The sequence below is a fragment of the Delphinapterus leucas genome, chromosome 4 (assembly GCF_059928025.1).
Source record: "Delphinapterus leucas isolate spDelLeu-1000000601 "Yukka" chromosome 4, BTC_Dleu_Yukka2, whole genome shotgun sequence".
Lineage (NCBI taxonomy): Eukaryota > Metazoa > Chordata > Mammalia > Artiodactyla > Monodontidae > Delphinapterus > Delphinapterus leucas.
The window spans coordinates 128,862,984-128,883,815 of record NC_143132.1 but is presented as its reverse complement, the minus strand read 5'-3'; the positions used below and the strand labels follow the sequence as shown (position 1 = coordinate 128,883,815).

General features: G+C 49.2%; 1 protein-coding gene across 1 annotated transcript in view; it reads left to right on the top strand.

Annotated features, from left to right (window-relative positions):
- The window catches only part of LOC149749435 (calsyntenin-2-like), a 158,765-nt gene extending 139,945 nt beyond the window's left edge, over window positions 1-18,820 (top strand). Inside the window, exons 7-10 of the mRNA XM_089909929.1 lie at window positions 1,538-1,723; window positions 10,704-10,952; window positions 17,730-17,851; window positions 18,815-18,820. Of these exons, the coding sequence (XP_089766055.1) occupies window positions 1,538-1,723; window positions 10,704-10,952; window positions 17,730-17,851; window positions 18,815-18,820 (563 nt within the window). The remainder of the gene's footprint in view (window positions 1-1,537; window positions 1,724-10,703; window positions 10,953-17,729; window positions 17,852-18,814) is intronic.
- Window positions 18,821-20,832: the final 2,012 nt, after the last annotated feature.

Genomic DNA, 20,832 nt, shown 5'->3' with positions numbered 1-20,832 from the left:
CTTCTCTGAGGCTTCCCATGGGCATTCATCCTTGACGTTCAGGTCTCAGCTCAGACAGGAACTCTCTCCATCTAAAGAGTCACTCTCTGTCACCACTTTTCCTTTCATAGCACTTACCCTCCCTGACAGGACAGCATGGACATATTCATTATGTGCCTCTCTCTCCCAGCTCCACAAGGCAGGGACCCTTCCTGACTCCTTCACTGCTGTATCCGTGATGCTACAAGCAGAGCCAGGTACATAAGAACCCCAAACAAATAAATGCTTTCTTACCGAACAAAGCCATCTGACAGTCCCTAAGCCCAGCCCTTCCACTCCACTGGTTTCCTCAAGGTGGCGGCCGGTGGCCCATGGGGTGTTTGTGGGGAACCCCCTGGTGGCTGATGAATGACCCTACATGCAGGACTCTCTTGAGTTTCTCAAGGGTGAGGGCAGGCAGTCCATAGATTTTCATTTCTACCTTAGCAAAAGGATACCATCTAGCAATGTGACAAATGTTTGAGATTCATAGACTAATAGTATCCACAACTCATGTTCCTTGATGATTCAGACTTCTACCCACAAGTATGGCTCAGGCTGGCGCAGACCTCTCAGGCAGCCGTCGCTCTCAGTAAGCGCTGTTGCCAGTCACCATGAGCGTGGCCTCGACTTGCCTCTGACTTTCAGTGGCTGCTATGGTTGTTTCAATCAATTCTTGTGTACACTCATGCTTGGTGTGTATTTTTGTTGATTGCTCTGTTTTGTGTGGTACCATTTTGATTGTGATTTTGTTCCTCTCCAGCATTTTATTGCCTCCAAGTTATTTTTCCACTAAAAAGCAGGGATAAGGCCATCAGCCCTACTTAAGTGGGTCACAGTCCTGAATGTTTGGGAAAGAGTCCTTGCACCTCACCTCGTGGCCTCGTGTAATCCTGAATTACCTTGTTTGCCTTTATTTTGTGACCAGAGGTATACGTTCCTAAAACTCACCTTGCTGGGCAAAACGGGGAAAACGGGGCGAGGGGCTTGACACTCGAAAATGTCATCAGTGACACATAAAAAAGAGAGAGAGGGAAAACGTTAGCACGGTGTTACTTTTACACAGGTTAAGTGGTTAGGAAATAGATAAGTACTACAATAATAGTACTTGAAGAGACCTGAGGTTTGCTTGTGGAAGTGGACACAGGAAAGGTTGCAGCTGGTACGTTACTGTGAAGAGGGTTTTCTGATGGGAATGGAAAGTTGTAACAGTGGTCCAGGCGGGTGTGGCTTTTCACACATGGTGAGGGGAGTCGCTGGTAGATGTCTGAGGTCTGTGCATGTGTCTGTTTTGTACATTCCTACATGGCTCGGCTCAGCTCAGCTGGGTGCAGGTTTCTGCATTCACCTAATATTTCTCGTGCAAGAAATCTTGCATAAGTAAATGTGAAATTCCCATTATCCTCAAATTGTTTCCTAATATATCAATTGTGGTGGAATAAATTCACGTTTTCAAAACACGTGTTATAGCGGAACTGTCTGTACCTGACTTACTGTCATTCTTCCCTTGTTTGCTCAGATTGGACCAAGAGGATTGAGTACCAGCCTGGCTCAGGGAGCGTGCCCCTGTTCCCCAGCATCCACCTGGAGACGTGCGACGGGGCTGTGTCCTCCATCCAGATCACCACAGAGCTGCAGACCAACTACATCGGGAAGGGCTGTGACCGCGAGACCTACTCTGAGAAATCCCTTCAGAAATTATGTGGTAGGTTTTTCCCTGTTGAGATTAGTTTTTAATTATCTTTTTAAACAATATATACAAAGCATATGTTATTATATTATGAAAGAATCACCCCTCCCCACTTCATTGGTATGTGTAACCTCTGGATGGATAGTGTTTACTTATCATGGTTAAAGGGTCAGAGGGCACAGGTTTTGGCATCAGACATACCTGATCAGATCCCACCATGGAGCAACTGTGTGGCTGTGGGCAAGTGATGTGGCAAAGCCTCTATTCTTCATCAGTAAAATAGGGATTCATGACCTCATGTGTTGTTGTTTTTTTAATTAATTAATTTATTTCTGGCCGTGTTGGGTCCTCGTTGCTGCACGTGGGCTTTCTCTAGTTGCAGTGCGCTGGCTTCTCATTGTGGTAGCTTCTCTTGTTGCAGAGCACGAGCTCTAGAGCGCAGGCTCAGTAGTTGTGGCGCACGGGCTTAGTTGCTCCGCGGCATGTGGGATCTTCCCGGCCCAGGGCTCAAACCCTTATCCCCTGCGCTGGCAGACGGATTCTCAACCACTGCACCACCAGGGAAGCCCGACACCATGTGTTTAAGAGCACCTAGCACAGGGCCTGAAGGAACAGGGATCCCTTCCACTGTGTTGGTTTACAGAGAGGTGCCTGCCCAGGGGCCAGTGTGAAGGGTGGTGTCAGCCACTTGGGGAGGGGTGGGTCTCCTCCCGCAGGACCAGCTATGGAACTTGAGGGCTTAGTGCAAATGGAAGTGCAGGACCCTTTTCCAAAATTCTTGAGAATTTTAAGGCAGCAACAGCAAAGCATTAAACCAAGCTGGGGGCCTCGTGTGACTGTTCAGGTCACATGCCGGTGAAGCCAGGCCTGGCTGCCCAAGTCGGAAAAGAAGAGCTAGGGTGCGAGTGGAGGTGGGATCTGGAAAGTCCAAGTGTGGGGGACAGAGGGCTTGCTGTCCACGGGCTGAAAGATGGCGCCCCAAGAAAAGAGCAGGCCGGAACTAGGAGCCAGGCTGCTGGAGGTTCTATACAAGGAAGCTTAGCTTTATTGAGCACCTGCTGTGTGCACCCTCCTAGAATCTTCACATGCCCTACCCTAAGTTCCCCACTACACTGAGGAGGGTCTTATTCACCCAGTTTTAAAGATGGACAATTTGAGGCCCAGAGAGGAAAAATGACTTGTTCAAGGTCATGCAGATAGAAAGTGACAGAGCCAGACTTTGAAGGTAGGTCTGTGGGAATGAAGGGCTCTTTGGCTCAGGGTCTGTGACTCTGGGCCAGGCCTCTGGAGCTGGAACGTAAACCGCTCAAGTCAGCTGTGGAATAAGATACTCAATACGGGGGGGATGGTGCCATGTGCTTGGTAAACCACACCGTGCACGGGTTGATGGGTCTCCTTCATCCCCACCACGTATATTTCATTTCTGTTCTCTCCAAGAATATTCAGGCCCTCACACTGACTCTCCAGCTGGGCTGTGGGCAGCTTAGGAAAGAGCTTCCTCTTAGACGGGGCCTACGCTTGGGGGTAATTCCATCCCCACCAAAGGAAAAGGAGGCTCCCGAACACACAGCGTAGCCTGCATCCCCTCCTGGGGACCCCTCCACTACTCTCTTCAGGGCAGTTTTTCTCTCTCAACGTTGACACACTCATGCACACCCATGCACACCCATGCACACTCATGCACACACAGGTACACACATGCATACACAAATATGCACACACATGCACATACGTGTGTGCGCCCCCCCCACACACACACCTTCACACACACAGCTCTTGCCCAAAGGACCAAGTGACAATTTGAGAACTGAATGTGAAATACACCCTGCTCGGGTATCACCGCGTCCTATTTGTCATGTCACCAGGCCGGCAAGGAGGGCATGTGGGAAGGCACGTTTTTCCGGAATGATGCAGGAGATTCGGAAAAACACGACGACCTCCATATTCCAAACTGCTCTTGTAAAAATGGCTCTCAGGGACCCGCAGCATTGAGAAAGCTGCCTCTGGTTCTCTCCTTCAGTCCGGGAGCGGAGAAGCCAGCTCCGCTGACAGCTTACTTTGAATGAATATCCCATTTCGCTCCCCACACACCTGAATTATAAGTCAAGTCCACCCCATGCCACCGTGGGTGACGGTCATTTCCTAAACTCCTCCAGGTTAGAAAGAGATGATGGAGTCAGCTTGTTAAAGATCAGATGGGCCCAAGGGCACACACTGGTGATTTGATTCTGAATGTTGCGAGGGGGAGACCAGGAGATAGGGAGAGTGAGAAGGATTTTCTGAGCGAAGAAACTTTAGAGCCAGATTGCATCTGGCTGTTAACATAGCTCATTGCTTCTGGGCTGCCAGCCTCGCGTGGCAGGAAGGCAGGTTAATTCAGTCAGGAAAGCACTTTCCCCTGAGATGCGAGCTTATCTGGTGTTGGGAGCGACCATTTGTTAAGAGAGGTCTGCCTGTCTTTCTGGTGACCTTCCCGGCAGTGCCACCCTCCCATCTCACTTCTGGGAACCCTGAGTGAGCCTGACAGGCAGGGCCACTCCTGCCTCCAGGTTAGGAGTCTGACTCTTGAATCGGCAGAGGGAGAGTTCAGGAAAGAAGAGCAGGAGCAAATGAGTGAGACAGATGCCCATCTGCTCTGGCCTGCTTCCTCAGGCCCCACGCGCTCTCCAAACCATGAGGGAAAGGCAGGCCAGATCGCTTCTAAAGCAGAGCCTGGGTTGTAATTCCTGACTCCCATGGGGCACCTTAGGTTCTGGAGACAAGCTTCTCTGTGTTTTCAGTGGACAGTCGACAAGTTGCTGGCGGGGTTTCCCAGCCAGGGAGCCACCATGACACTTTAAGCCCCAGCGTTCATGCATTTTTCATTCTACAAATCTTTATTGACTGGATGGAAACAGGGAGACCAATTAAGATGTTATCGTCATAGTCTAAGCAAGAGAGAATGATTTCTGAACTGGGGGAGTGGCGGTAGGGATGAATTTAAGACAGATTTAGGAGGTAAGAGTCAATCACTGATTAGCTGTCAGCAGTGAAAAAGAAGGAATCTTAGAAGATTCTAATGTGAGCATCTAACTGGACGAGAGTGCCACCAGACAGTGGCCACCAAATTCGGGGCAAGGGCAGATTTAGGGGGCAATGATGACTGGACCTGTGGAACATCCAGGTGTGGATGCCTAGCTCTAGCCTGGCTCTCCACACCCCCGAGGACCCACCTCCATCCTGCTGATCCGTCCTTATAGCCCATTTCTCCCTGCCGTCCTGCCTCTTCTTGGCCAGGGTACCCCATCTGTCCCCGTTCCCAGTTCATTCCCATCCCTAAGCCTTTGTTCATGTTTCTTCCCGCTAGAATCTCTCTCTCCTTCGCCATTCCAAACGCTCCCCTTAAGTCAATATTCGCCTGCCCTCTGTGCTCACCAGGGTCAGTCCTGGGGCGCTTCCTGGTGTCTTTGAGTTCTGGCGTTGCTTCTGTGACATTTGTTGTTGTGCGGTGACCCAGGCAAGGGTGTCTCCCCAGAGGTGACTTGTGGAGGTCCGGTCGCTGCCCACCTGCTTCTTCCTCCTGCAACGTCGCTCCACAACGAGCAATGATGGGATCCTGCGTAAGGGGCCGTCGGACAACAGCTGGGCAAAGCTGCTGTCGGGAAACACCGGACAGGTGCAGTAGCACCAGAAATGGGCTCTTTGTTTCCAGGGGAACACTGGACGTCAGGCATATCGCTGCCTGCAGTTTGTGTATGGAAACACTTCCATTCCATCTTGAAACAAAAACGATACAGGGCCCTGCACCTGTGTCCCCTTCAGCTTGTAGGACAAAACAGCCTGACATGGTCCCCCATTGCCACTGGCTTACATGAAGCCAGGCCTCTCGGGGAAGTTGGACAAGCTGCTTATCACCTCCTCTGGGTTCAGAGATTCCAGATCAAGGGATCTCCCATCTCAGTCCCAGGCTTTCCCGAGGTGAAGTGTCACAGAACTGCCTTGAGTATGAAATGCATGATGAAGCCCCAGTGACTCTTGGCCAAATTAAACTTGACATTAACCAGAGCCCAAGAAAAAGCTCACTTCCGTGCCCCTGAGTCTCTGCATATTACAATAAACAGCAAAGCAGTTTGTGACACACATGTCATTCGGAGACCAGAGGCCAGGGCTGCTCCTCCCTGGAATCACAGGCTCCTGGCATCTGGCCGGCACCTCCCCATATGACACTCGGGGTCAGCTGCTTACTATATGTAGAGTCAAGAGCTCCGAGGACAGGTCCGATTGAAGGAAAGGCTGCAGTGAGAGACCCTTCTGCTAAGTCAAGGGACTGATCTGTCAGACCAGTTCAGATTACCAGTCGGTGAGCTGTTCCCAGGATTTATACACTTGTGGGTCCAGGAGGTCTTCGTAGCGAATCCATTCATTCATTCATTCATGTATTTATTAACTCAGCAAATATTTGTTCAGGGTCCAGATGTTCTAACTCGTGAGGTTATCTAGAAGTTAGTAAGACCACTTAACGATTCAGTCTCCTGGGGAAGACAGACATGTAAAAGAAGTTCAGTCCATGGCTTTCTACTACGCCGTGCAGCTTAACAGAGCTTGCCCTCACTAAGAATCACAGTTCAAGGCTTTTATACCTTCAGAATACCCCAACCAGGGGAAGCCGTCATCAGTTCCTCCAAGATGCCTCTAAACAGCTGGAGCTTCCGGGGGGGCAGAGCCAGCCCCCCGTCACAGCCAGTGTCTCCATTCTCAGAGAGCTGAAGTGGGCCTCTGACTCTAAGGAGAACTGATGCATGCGTGCTGGGAGTCCCATTAAATCACTACTCATACATGAGCAAGCGTGCACACACTGACCCACGGGTGATGACGGTGAGCGATGGGCTTCTCTTTGGATGTGACTTCTTTGAAGTCAATTAAGCAGCTACCATACAGCATGCCCTTCTATTCTTGGAGAAGGCTTTTGCCTGCAGTGGCCTTTCCCAGGCTGGTCAGCAACTGGGTATCCACTGCCCCAAGAGCTTGGCTGACCACCCTCATCCAAAGCCCAGCTTGCTTCACCTGGACAATTCAGGGCCTTTGAGGAACCCCTCTTGTCTGGGATTCCAGAGGTGGAATGATAGTCTGATGGCAGGATCAATGGTGTGAGCTCTGGAAAGGACATCAGAAAGTCCTCCACATCTATCCTGAAGGTATGCAGATAGAGAAGTTCAAATGGTAGCCACTGATGTCAGTCACTTAATGTGGTTTATCAGTCAGGATAGGGCAGGTTATGCTGCAGTAACAAGTGATCCCAAAATCTATTGGCTTAAAATAACAAAGGTTTGTTTTCCATTCCTACCACATGTCCTTCTCGGGTTGACTGTGGCTCTGCTCTATGTTAGTTTCTCACTGGGATCCAGGCTAACAGAAAGGCCTCTATCTAGAACATTGTTGATCTCAGGGCAGATGGAAAAAACACGTGGTGAGCCATGGACTGGCTTGTAAAGCTTCTGCCCTAAGATGACACGTCACTTGCACTCACATTTCATTGGTCAGAGCAAGTCACAAGGCCAAGTGCTATCAGTGGGTCAGAAAAGTATGTTGAGGACAGAATGCTTTCTATCAGCCTTTGTCAAGAGGGCCTCCCTGGCTTCCCCTGAGACTCTCTAGCAATGAACTCTTCCACGCACCAAAACTAAAAGACTTTCTACTGGGTGACTAGAGGTAGGGCCCATTTCTATCTGGTTCGTTGCTCCATTCTCAACACAGTGCCTGGCATAACTTAGACATTACATAAGCGTTTGAAGTAACATGGAGTTGCTATTGCTAATCGTGAGAATGCTCTATAGAATGAGGCCTGTGTCCTTGAGCACAATGGTTCCTCTCCCCTGAGACCCTTTCCTTCTTGCCATCCTTTCCCCTGCCCCATGATGGACCATGAGGAGGCATGACTGAGGCTCCATGTCTGTCACCATTGCCACAGGCCTACCATGAAACGCTAAGGACACTCTCCAAGGCCTCACCAAGGCCACCCAAAGCAGCATGCAAACCCAGCAATTAAGAAGTCCAGATGATGACCACTGTCCCCAGGCTCCATGTGGGCTCTCGCTCCACCGTGTGTCCTGAAATCTGCCTAAGTCACCCCTGTCTTTATCTACTTGCTGACTCAGAGATGCTTCCCCACCCTGATAGGGCTCAGGGACTTCAAACCAGACCTCACCTCTGGTTGTAAGCCTCCTGCACTCAGGCTGTAGCTGCTGTGCCCCAGACCAGTGTGAACTCTCAGCAGCGTGGTGGTCCCAGGGACCTTTGTGAGGGTTCCTAAGGGTGTCTTAAATACACACTGGGGCTTCCCTGGTGGCGCAGTGGTTGAGAGTCCACCTGCCGATGCAGGGGACACGGGTTCGTGCCCCGGTCCGGGAAGATCCCACATGCTGCAGAGCAGCTGGGCCCGTGAGCCATGGCCGCTGAGCCTGCGCGTCCAGAGCCTGTGCTCCACAACGGGAGAGGCTGCAACAGTGAGAGGCCCACGTACCACAAAAAAAAAAGGAACCTCAAAGGGTGGAGTTCTGAGCCCTGTCAGCCCTGCCCTGGTTCCCCCATGCTCAGGCCTGGGGCTCTGTGTGGGCCCTGTACTGGGCCCTGCTAGATTGTGCTGGCTGCTCTGGCTTGAGCTAGAAGTCAGGAGACCTGGGTGCTCAGCCTGCATCTCCCTGGCCACCTGAAATTTCGGGAACCAACACATTCCCTGTGAGCCCTAGTCACCGGCTGTCGTCATGCTGGACAAATCCTGGTGTCTGAGCCAACTCACTCATGGGGCAGAGCAGCTGTTGCCAGGTTGCATTATTCTGGGGAGTTCTAGGAAGATGAACTTGGTCCAAAGACTACATATCTCCCATTCCCCAGCCACCCCCAAATCTCTACCTGCTACCACCTTGATAGAGTTCTTCTTTCAAATACCTATGGAGGGTGATAACCTTTAAGGCTTTGTTAGTCGTTAAAACATTAGTGTGAATTAGCTTATCAGATAAGTAAAATGGACATCAAGTAAGTCTCAAGGATTATAGGAGAACAAGTAATATTGATGAGAGGTGGGGGGCATGAACAAGAGGCTGGATGAACAGGCTCATGGGAGCATTGGGTAATGCCCGGGAGCATCCCACGGAGGCACTGGGTAGAAGAAAAGGCAGTTATAAACATTAATGGAGCACCTACTATGCGTCAGGCGTGCTACCAGGCAAAAGCCCCAAGAAAAACGCATTAATAACGTAGTCAACGCTGCCCACACTTCCCCTTGATGAGCATAGCTGCAGGGTGATCGTAAATTAAGAAACCGGAATCTCCACTCCCACCTCCCACTCCGCCACATCTCAGTCACTGCAGGTCCCAGAGGCCTTTCCCAGGGCGAGCTCCTCACAGGGCTAAGCAGAGCATCTGCTCTAAGGATACAGATGTGTCACACAGCCAGCTTTCAGTTGCAAACCCATGGGCATCTGTTCCAAGGCTGCAGGGAAAACTGGCTAGGTTAAACATTTTCAAAGAAGTACATCGGTTTCCAGTATGGCACCTTCCTGAGGGATTTTCATGTGTCATTTTAACTGTAGATGTTTGTAGTGGCTGACTCTGAAACGCAGCCCCTAGGTGACATGAGGCCCTGATATACCGAATTCAGAAGTCCAATGATCCCAGACAGATGGCAGGTAATACACACACCCACTGTCCATTAAACCCATTTACGACTGCCGGGTCAGTGCTGTGCCAGGTGGGAGCCCACACACACTTGGTCCCCTGCACCGAGCATACTTTGGACTCCCTGGCTCTTGTTTCCTGGTATGAGGAAGCCCCTGACCTTCCTCCTCCCCTGAGTAGCTGAGCCCTGCCCCTCTGTGGGACGTAAGGATGCAGAGAATACTGCTGGCAGCGCCTGAGCTTCAGTGGGAAGTCCGTGGCGGCCCAGTTATCCTCCCAGCTGGGCCATCCTGTCTTCTGGGCCAGCCTTGTGGGCTCACTCAGCTCCGCCCTCCACAAAGCTGTTGGTGTGATTCTCCCAAGACACAAATCTGTCTATGGCACTCCCACGGCCTCAGGATATCCTTAGCCTGGAATCACAGTGGTAGCAGAAATAATAACAGCTCTAACAATAACGACAGGGTTATAGCTAACGTGGAGCGAGCTCCGCTCATCGCGTGCCAAGCATGCTGCCCCAAGTGCAGGTGCGGTCTCTTATTCAGTTCCCACAACAGCTGGGAGGGCAGGTGGCAGAGAAGGGGGTGAAGAGTCGGAAAGGTGAGGTCACTGGTCACAGTCACAAGGCTAGCAAGCCAGGCCGCCACCAGGCATCAGGTTCAGGTTCTGCTGACTTTCAGAACCCGTGTTCTCAACTGCTATACCATTTGGCCTAAACGAATGGTTGGAAAAAAGCGTGGTGAGTGCAAAGTGACTCATACTCTTTCTCGTGGGGTCAGGACCTGAACTTTCCCCGTCACAGCTCTGATCACACTGCATCCCAATTGTCTGTCAATGTGTTGGGTCTGAGCTCCTCCAGGTCAGAGACTGTGCTGATCCACATTTACTTCGCCGGCACACAGCAGGGGTCTTGGCACCCGATTGGTGCTCAATAAATGGCTGACAGGGTAACGGATGGATGAGCACGTGAATGAATCCATCGATCCGAATCAACCCCTGGCCTTCTCCAGGACCCTTGTCTGCTTATTGAAACCCCCAGGGTAATCTCATTTCTCTAAATTCCTCCAGCACTTTTTTCTTGTATAATAGTTAATTGCACTCTGTCCTCCCACATGCAATACTTTTGTCTGTAAGTTACTGATGCCTCTGCAAGCCGACCATAAACAACACGGGCAAGGATGGCATTTAACCCTTCTTTTCCCGAGTCACCTAGCTCAGGCTGAGCACCTAGCTCTGGGTAAGTACGCCAAGTAGTTCATTCTGACCCAGGAGCAGAAAACAGAACGTGAGGACACCCACCCTGGGAGGAATAACCCTTTGTTCTTTCTGTCCCCATCACCTGCAGGAGCCTCCTCTGGCATCATCGACCTCTTGCCGTCGCCCAGCGCCGCCACCAACTGGACCGCAGGACTGCTGGTGGACAGCAGCGAGATGATCTTCAAGTTCGACGGCAGGCAGGGTGCCAAGATCCCTGACGGGGTTGTACCCAAGAACCTGACGGATCAGTTCACTATCACCATGTGGATGAAGCACGGCCCCAGCCCTGGCGTGAGAGCTGAGAAGGAAACCATCCTCTGCAACTCAGATAAAACCGGTGAGTCTTGCATCCAGCCCTCCTGGCGTCTGCCCCCTCTGTCCCAGCTGGTCCAGCACGGCCACGGCCACCAAGGGTGTGGGAGAAAAGCGGGAGTGTGACAGGGGCCCTGGGAAAATATTCTGGTCTCTGTTTTTCTGGCTGATGATTTCCTCGCCTTGGGGTAGAGCAGGACCAGGAAAGAGAGGCAGGGTACAGACACAAAGAGTCAAAAAGCTGGGATTCGTGGTTTTCAGACTGGGTTCTTCAGAACCCCAGCGTCCCCAGAAGTAACTTAGGGCTGCTATATGAGGTGGGGTTGGGGGAGGAGGCTTCATCCTTACTTCAAGCAAAGCAGCTCCACCTTCACTGTATTATATCAATATATAGACAGATTTCCAGAAGTTTATTTTCAATGGAAGGGTCCTGCTAATTTACAACAGCACTTTGAAAATCACTGCTGTGCGTGATCATGATAGCTAAGCTTTGCTAGGCATTTTTCATCTCGCGGAGCCTGTGTAAGGCAGCTCACAGCTTGGTGGTTAAAAACACTCCACCACCATGGGCTTCCCTGGTGGCGCAGTGGTTGGGAGTCCGCCTGCCGATGCAGGGGACACGGGTTCGTGACCCGGTCCGGGAAGATCCCACATGCCGCGGAGCGGCTGGGCCCGAGAGCCATGCCCACTGAGCCTGCGCGTCCAGAACCTGTGCTCCATAAACATGAAATAAGGTATGAAATCCCTTAGCAGCTCCAGATAAAAAATCTGTGCTCGACTAATTAACCTGATGTTGTTATTGTCATAATCATTATTATTTCTAGTTTTATTCCACATTATACAACTACCAGGACCCCACATTTCCTGCTTCAATCAATATTTGTGGTAAAAGCCAATGTATTTTCTGAATATAGAAACGGAAACAGGGGGAGTTGCCCAGCTTTTCCCAGTCATATGGTGAATCTGTGTCAGAGCCAGTGCCAAGGACTTGTTTTCCTGGTCCTTCGTACAGGAAGGACTCTGCAGACCCGCTTAAGGTGGCACTGAGGTTTGGGACTGGGTCCAGAGCTCAGCCCAGGACCCCAGGAATCACCCTGTGGCCCCATCTTCGCAGTGCCTGGTGGGCTGTCCCCACCATGATCCAGAGCCAGCATCAAGGAGACAATGGCTTAGGAGTATGCAGATGTATGCAAAGTAGCCCTGGCTGGGGTTAGCACCCACACACATATAGTCCTTTCTGAAATGTATCAAATACCCCTGGGAGGCAGGCCTGACAAATATAGACCTCTGGCTTACACAGGAGGAAATTAGAATATGAAAGGTTGAGAAACTGGCCGAGGATAACACAACTGATTATGAAAGGAACAGACTTGGCCCTAGCTCCTCTGGCCCGCGTTTCAGGTCCACGCTCCTAGACCAGCGGCTCTCAACCCTGCTCTGCACTGGAATAACCTGGCGACCTTGTAAAAGTACCCAGGTGCCAGGGTCCTGCCCCAGCTCAGGAAGTCAGAGTCTGGGCGATTCTTTTGTGCAGCCATGGCTGAAAACTCTGCATTAAATGATGATGGCTCACTTTCATCAGAGCAGCACCCCGAACAGGCATGTCAGCCCCTCCAACCCTCAGGTTCTGGCGCTGCTCAGCTTTGGGCTCAGTATAAAGTAACCCTCTGCAAATCAGTTCAACGCTGGCATAAGAAAAGATGCGGAAGATTTTCCTCTAATTTCTCTGCCTTAAAAAAATACCTCGAGCTTCCCTGGTGGCGCAGTGGTTGAGAGTCTGCCTGCCGATGCAGGGGTCGCGGGTTCGTGCCCCGGTCCGGGAGGATCCCACGTGCCGCGGATCGGCTGGGCCCGTGAGCCATGGCCGCTGAGCCTGCGCGTCCGGAGCCTGTGCTCCGCAATGGGAGAGGCCACAACAGTGAGAGGCCCACGTACCGCAAAAAAAAAAAAAAAAAAAAATACCTATAGATATCTCCTTGCCCTAAATAAAAAATTATCAGGAACAAATGAAAACTCGATTAGAGCTTTTATATGTCAGAAAAATGTCCAAGTTATAAAAGCTACACATGTTTATAATGGGCAGCCTAAAAAACACAGAAGAGTATAAAAGAATACAAAAGTCACCTAAAATTCTAATACTTGGAGGGATTTTCTGTTAACAGTTGGTATATTTCACTACCAAATGAAATCTTATTTTTACTTCTATGTATATGTAGAATGTTGTTACAGTTTTCCATCTATTTTTATAATACATGTGATACCATTATGTTATGTTTCTCTTAAATAACATTACATATATCCAGATCATTTCTCTACGTGATAAAATGTTCTTTAAAAATAAGAATAACATGACAGTCTTCTGTCATTAGGCTCTATTGTACTTCATTTAATTGGCTCCCTTTTGTTAGACATTTAGATTGTCTCCTTTTAAATGCAAATAAAACAATGCTGTAATAGGTATTCTTGTAATATATAATAAGCATTCTTGTACATACCTGTATGGATGCTTCTCATTATTTCCTGACCAGAAGCTGAATTACTGAGTCCAAGAATATAAACGTTAGGAAGGCTATCGACGTAAATTACCAAGTCGCCCTTAGTGAAAATTGCACTCGTTTCTGTCTTGCCCACTAATTAAAACTTACCAATGCTGGCCTATCATGAAGTAATTTATTAATAGTTGGATAGCAGAATTGATTAGTCACCAAGGGCTAATTGCAGTTTTCAGAAAGAAAGAAAACCACTCTCACCACCAACAAGAAGCATCTCGATGACTAACACCCTTTCATCAGTTTTTCCTGCTGCCATTGTCCAGCAACCCCAGATGGGGCTGGGGAATGAGGTTGCTTAGCTTTGCTCAGACATTCAGGGACTCAAGGTACTTCAATTATTTATCGCTGCCCTTTTCAACCACAGAACAGAAAGTTAGAATAGAGGGTTGAACACAGATGGGTTTTATTAGCTAGACCAGAAAGTGGTGTGCCTCACTTCTACTCACACTTTCTGGGCCAGAATTTGTTCCCAAGGCTCCACCTAACCGTGGGAGAAGCAGTGATATGAGTTAAGCTACGTGTCTAGGAGCAAAGGAAACAAGGTTAGCTGAATACCCAGCAATGGCTCTACCGCATGGATACTGCATGAGGCACTGGTGCCCCCTCCAACACCATCTTTGTTGGCCCTTTTCTTTCCATTCCTGGTGTGAGCAGTTTCTTTCCTGCCCTGTCTTAGAAACTTCTCTCCCAACACACATCTGCTCCTTCTGTAGGACCCCTTCTTCCTGGCATGCAGCTCTCTTGCTGACTCTGAGTTTCATCTGAATGATACGTGCCACCCGTAGTGCTAGCTACTTTCATACAGGGCTTTCCAAGACAGAGGGGCCAACCTGGTCCAGCAATCACCAGATGACAGAGGCAGAGGTGCCAGCCTGCTAGAGAATGCTGGGGTGGTCCCCCAGCCTGCTGGGAAAGAAACACTCCCACACTTCCAGAGATGCCCAGAAAACAGCTCAGAGAGACCGAGGTTGTCTGAGGTAGAGAGGAGGTGGGAATCTCACTCCCAGCTGCCTGTTGGCTGAGCTGCAAACACTTGTACATCTGCTCCAGGCTGGTATTGGAGCAGAGCCCAGGAGAGCTCTGGGGAAGTTTGACTCGTGTCCCAGGAGTTTAGGGTACATGAAAGCTGGACTTGACTCTTGCCCAGGGGGTGTGAAGGCAAGAGGCTGATGGGGGCTGCCTCAGCAGTGGGGTGAGAAGAGGGGGGCAGCGGGGGAGGGGCGGCCCTACTACAGTTTGGCAGAACACAGATGTTTCTGTTCTAGTCATGGGAACCAAGTGGGCAACCAGAAATGGTCACAGCTACAGCCAAGAGGTCTGCATGCCAGGAAGAGGGGATCCATCAGGAGGAGGAGATGTGGGCGGGAGGGAGAAGTGACCAAGGGAGGGCAGGAGCTGAGAGGAATCATGAAAGGTATCAATCATGGAAACATCACTTACACCAGGAATGGAGAGGTAAGTGCCAAGAAAGGTGGGATTGAAGCTGGCACTAATGTCCCAGGAAGGACTGCCTCACTTATCAGATCAATTCCTATGTAAAGATTATAACAGGCCCTTTCTTATGGGTTTGGGGAGTGGGGAAAGGAGGGCTAAAAACATATTTCACCGGGGCCCAAACCCACTTCCGTGGCCATGGGGGGGATCTCTGCAGAGCCTCTCCAAAACCCAGCCAGTGCACCCATGAAGCAGCCCATATGTAGACACCCACGTGACAGAGGACACTGGACATCCCTGGGAAAATGAGAAACTTCAATGCTTCTTTAAAGAGACTCCACTTCTTTCCTTCTTAGCTGCTTTCCCCTGCCCCTGACCATGACTGGACCTGGAGCAGGTTCAGGGAATGAAGGAAGAGTAAAAGAACACACCTTCCTCATCCTTTCCCCACTGGTGGCCACCAAGCCACGGGGCGAGGCTGAGTAGCGAAGATCTTTTAACTGATGAGACACTGGTGTTTGATCTGGAGAGAACCCTTACAGATTATTTTAATATCTGAAAGTGACCAGAATACATTAGGATCTGCCAGAGACGTGGGCAAAGAAATGGAGGGGAGTTGCCAGGGAGAACACTGAAGGACAGGCAAAGAAGTGAAGCTGATTTCTGAATGTATCATGTTACCAGCACAGTGAAGAGCCAGTTACCCTGGTGTGGGTGGTGACCCCAGGGACACAGCTAACGGAGGGCGGGGGAGGGAGGAACCTCTGGAGGGAGGCCAGGAGTTACTCCCGTGAGGTCTGTTCTTTCATTCTTCTTCCACCTCTTCACCACAACCTCTCCTGACTCCAAATGAAGCTAAGGGGGAGAAGTCTGCTTTCTATATCTTTCTGATGGTTATCAGCAGAAACTATAGGAAATCAGCTTAAGCAATAGTGAGGGAAAAAAGAAGTATTTAGTAAAATCCCCATAACCAGACCTGGGTGTTTCATCAATGCAGAGGTGGAGTGGTCACCCGAACATTGGCCTTGGCCAAACCTACAACACTTGGCAACTAAACATTCTCCTTCCTTCCATCCTTTGGTTGCATCCTGAAGAACGGTAACGCTTTTGTGAAAACAGCATCTGACACTATTTTGTTATGTCATCATGGTCACGAGGCAGTGTCATAGTCCTTGTAATAACTAACAGTCATTGAGCATCTGTTCTGGGCAGTTGCTTTACACACATTTCCTCATTGTATCAATTAAGATGCTTTCGGTTACAAGGAACAGGAAATACAGATCAAACCGATATCAGGTGATTAAAAATCAAAATAATAACGGGAGTGTAGGGTTCTTGTAACTAACAGAGCTAAACAGCTTCAGGTAAAGTGTGATCAAGGTGCTGGGTCCTTTTCTCTGCAATTTTTCAGATCTGCTGCCGTATGTCTATCAATTTCATGTTAGCAAATATGGCTGCAGCAGCTCCAAGCTTCCCACTTATATACTGCAACTTCTACAGAGAGGTGGTGGTCTCTTCTATTCGCTTCCTGCTAAGAGATAGAGAGTTCTTTCCCAGAACTATTCAGAACAGCTCCAGAATCACTGGCCTGACTTGAGTCACTTTCGTGACAGAAGCCCCATGGCCAGGAGAATGGGCTGCGCTACTGAACTCGGGCCTGGGTCCTGAGCCACTCGCTGTGGCAGGGGGCTTTTCATGAGCTTATTTGGCTGAAACCAACTGAAAGCCCATGCCTAGAAGTGGGACTGGTGTTGATTCCTCCCACTCATACCTCCACGGGCAAGGTTTCTAGAGGATGTGCAAGAATCAATCACAATATCCTATTCTCATGATACACCAGGATAGCCCAGCATCCCTGTCATGATACAATGAAGGAAATCGAGCCTCTAAGAGGCTGACTAACTTTCTCAGCATCATCTAGAGATACAGCTCCACCCCAAGTCTCTCTGAATCTAGGGCCCATGCCCTTTCTGCTGTATCTGGTCACCTGCTCGTTAGCCCAGTATTTATGAAACATGTGCATCATATTAGATTTCTGTGTGTGCTACTATGTGTGAGTCCTCTGAGTACTGGTCGAAGAACAGCTCCTCACCTTCCCAGGGCTGTTATCTTGTGACTATAGGACATCATGGCTGGGACCCATGGTGTGATTTTTTTTTTTTTTTAAGCGGGAAAGGAAGTTTTTTTATCAGGGGAGAGAAAAGTCCCATCTGTTGTCTGTGTATGGGGAAAGAAGTATTTATTCATTGCTTTGGAAATTCAGGAAACTATGTCTAACGCTGGGAAATCAATGTCCCCTCCTCCCAGCAACTAAAAGTGAGGCAGCTTTCCTTCACTGCACACAGATTAGGCAGAAAAGGAGACATGCTCTGTGGTTGCTGTTGGCAAGCCTGGTGAAATAAAATAAAAGCCCAGAACTCTGGGAGAATCCAACTATGTTAAAGGAACCCAGAGTGGCTGATGTGATTGTCAGAGAGGCCCTTTGACCCTGCCAGAAGTATATGTAAAAAAAACAAAAAGAGCTTGTGAACCTACGTAATTTTATCCAGGACCTGATGCAACATCTGAGTATAAGTTAGGTTGGTATTTAAAGCCCAAATGGCTTCTCAGCAGAAGTTTTGCTGTGAGCTTTCTTGAATCTTCCTCTTTCATTTCAGAGAGCTCCACTATGTGTGTTCTAGAACTATTTATTAGGCCCGGTTGTAAAAGAGAAAACTGGAATGCCTGTTTCTTTGTTTTCTGAGGTGTGCTAAGTGATGGAGTGGAGATCAGCACAGGGAATCTGGAACCCCTCAAATCCTCTTTCTGCTTTTCAGAAATGAACCGGCACCACTACGCCCTGTACGTGCACAACTGCCGCCTTGTCTTCCTCTTGCGCAAGGATTTCGATCAGGCAGACACCTTCCGCCCCGCGGAGTTCCACTGGAAGCTGGACCAGGTATGGCGCTCACAGCGTGCTTGCGCCCTGCTCAGCCGCGTGCGGGGATGGTTGGTTAGTCCAGGGATGGTGGCAGTGGGTAGGCATCTCACGGTTCTGGTCACTTGCTGATTTGGGGGAAAATCAACTCTGGGAAACACACAGCATCTTAAAGTCGGGATGGCAACTGCAGCCTTAAAGACCAGTCGGAGGTGGGGAGGGCCACACTTCCCGGCTAGAACCCGCACCCCGTAGGTGCCAGCGTGCATCTTGTCGACTTTCTCTGCGCGGAGGTCCTGGGAAGCTGATCCTCTCCATCCCCAGGCCCAGTTTCTGATCTTTGTTAGCGCATATTGATGTCATAAATGCTCCGTGTCTCCTCTTTGATGCTCTCTTTGGGAGATGGTGCAGCCTCGCTTTTGGTGACACAGGTTGAGAGCAGGGACCTGAGGACTTTGAAGTCATCAGTGACACAGTGCCCTGTGAGCAGTTCATGTTCTTTTCTGAAGTGGGAAAATCACTGCCTCACTCCAGGGCCTTCTGACTTGTGATCACAAGGGCCGCTGTGTCGTACTTGTCAATGACAAATGAAGTGTCTGGTTGGAATCAAAAGCTTTGAAGTGTCTGTTTCGGAGGGCTGTGCAGCGCTGAGATTGCGGAGGTGGCACTTCTCTGGGTGGCCGTGCCGCTGAAGAAGTGTCAGTGCAGCAAGCCCAGAGTTGGCCTTTGCTTAGGTTTGAAGGTGGGGGGCATGCATTTTTGTTCAATGGTTTTACATTGTCAGAAGGGAGGGTGGCAGTCAGCAGGGAAGAGGGTCATCGAATGGATGCTGCTTAATGAAGCAGATGAAATGATGCTCATTCTACTGTATCTCGTTTTTGCTTTCTTTCTGCCCAACCCATATTCTGGGAGCTTCTGGGGCCCCCAGTCTTCTTTTCTCCCTCCAAACCCCCCTGTGGGTGCCACCTGCCTCATCTTGTCTAGGGCTGAACGTTTCATAATCCTTTCCCTTCTCTTTCCCAATTACCCGTGTCTACCCCACCCTCTCCCTTTTCTACTTAAGCCTCAGACCCCCAGTGGGGCAGATCTCAGAGTGTGTCACTGGGAAGCATGCCAGAAGGAACTCATTTCCACCAAGATGAGTATGATTGCTACCCCCCTTCCTCCATACAGAAGTACTGACATATGCTCTTTAAAAGAGAGATTCATTAACCTCAGAGAATGTCTCAATGGTGGAACATCAGGCAGCGTGACAAGGTCAATGATGCCAGGTTGATGCAAAAGATGTTTGAGAGAGCCCTGTGGCAACTGCCTAGTCCATTCTCAGTAAATCCCATCCTGCTGTACCCCAGGGTTTTGGAAATATGGCATCTGGACTAATATATGTTCCTCTGAATTAGGAATTCTGGGTCTTGCAGAAATTATGCTATCTTGACATTGTTTATTTGACTTCCCGGCAGCCTCTCAACTAACTTCTAAAATGCCATTTGGCTTCTATGGGATGTTTTTATAAATACATAATACGAATTGAGATAAATTAAAACAAATTCCATATCATGAGGGGTTTTAATAAAAAAAAACATTGCTATACTGGCTGAGATCATTATAGATGCCCTGCAGCATTTCCTAAGATGGGATTGAGAAGCACTGATACAGGCAAATGAAGTCACAGGGTTTGGAATTTAAAATAGGTGAGGAACGAATTCTGGTTCTATAGATAAAAAATATAGTGAATTTAGGAATTCTGAAATCTGTTCCCAAAGTGGTGAATTGAAGGAGGGGCTAAGAGTCACTGAATACCTTCCAAACTATTCTGATCTCATTTATTACCATTCATGGGTGCCCGCTCTGTGCTAGGCACGCTGCATGAGTGGCTTATTCTCATCTCTACCCCAGTCCTTCCAGGTGGATAATATGAGGCAGGAGACCACGGTCCAGTAACTTGCCCAAGGTCACACAGCAAACCATGGTTAGGACCTGCTTTTTCCGTATGTTAGACTGCCTCTTTGGTGCACTTGCTAATTAAAATTTTAAATGTTTTTATTTTTTAATTTAAAATTAATTTAGAGATAGGAATTATGCAAAGTGCAAAATGTTTATAGTCTTGATGAAACCCTATGAAACTGTCAAATCTTCACTTTGTTCAAGCTCAGTCTTCCTTGTCTTAGCTTGGGCTGCCACAGCCAAATACCACAGCCTGGGTGGCTTAAACAATTCTAGAGGCTGGGAAGTCCAAAATCAAGGTGCCAGCCAATTCCATCCCCCCTCCCCGTGAGGGCCCTCTTCCTGGCTGTAGACAGCAGCCTTCTCACTGTGTCCTCACATGGTGGAGAGAGCTTGGGTACATTTCCTTCTTCTTATCAGGTATGAGCCCTATTGAATTAGGGCCCCATCCTTATGACCTCATTTAACCTTCATTACCTCCTAATGAAGGTTAGGCCCTTTCTCCAAATACAGCTATGTTTGGGGGTTAGGGCTTCAACATATGAATTTTGCAGGGACATAATTCAGTTTATAGTATTCTTCTACTAAAGAAATTAATATTAAAAAATGTAAAGGCTGCCTATTGATGACCAGAAGCCCCAGCTCACTTGGACAGCTGCTCATGCCCTGAAAGGAGCCACAGTGGGTGGGATATAGGAAACCTCCACCAAACTCATGCTAGCAATCCAATGGTATATACAGACAAGCCCAGCTTTCTCTGTCCCCTATTTAACTCCCTATGTAGACAGAAACTTACCAGAAGTTTCTTGGAAGTAAATCACTTGATGCCCAAACTGTGTATACCTGATAGAGTATCCTCCCTCAGGAAGCCATTCCGGGTCACCCTGTGAGTAGTTTGCCTCTCCTCTGTGCTCCCCAGACTCTATGCTTCCCAGACTCCCCAATACTTACTCTATCCTAGTGACCCATTTGTCCTTCCTCTCTGCTCACTTGGTGCTGAGATCCTGGTGGGCAGGACTGTGTCTTACTCTCTCCAAATTCTCAGTGCAAATTGTAGC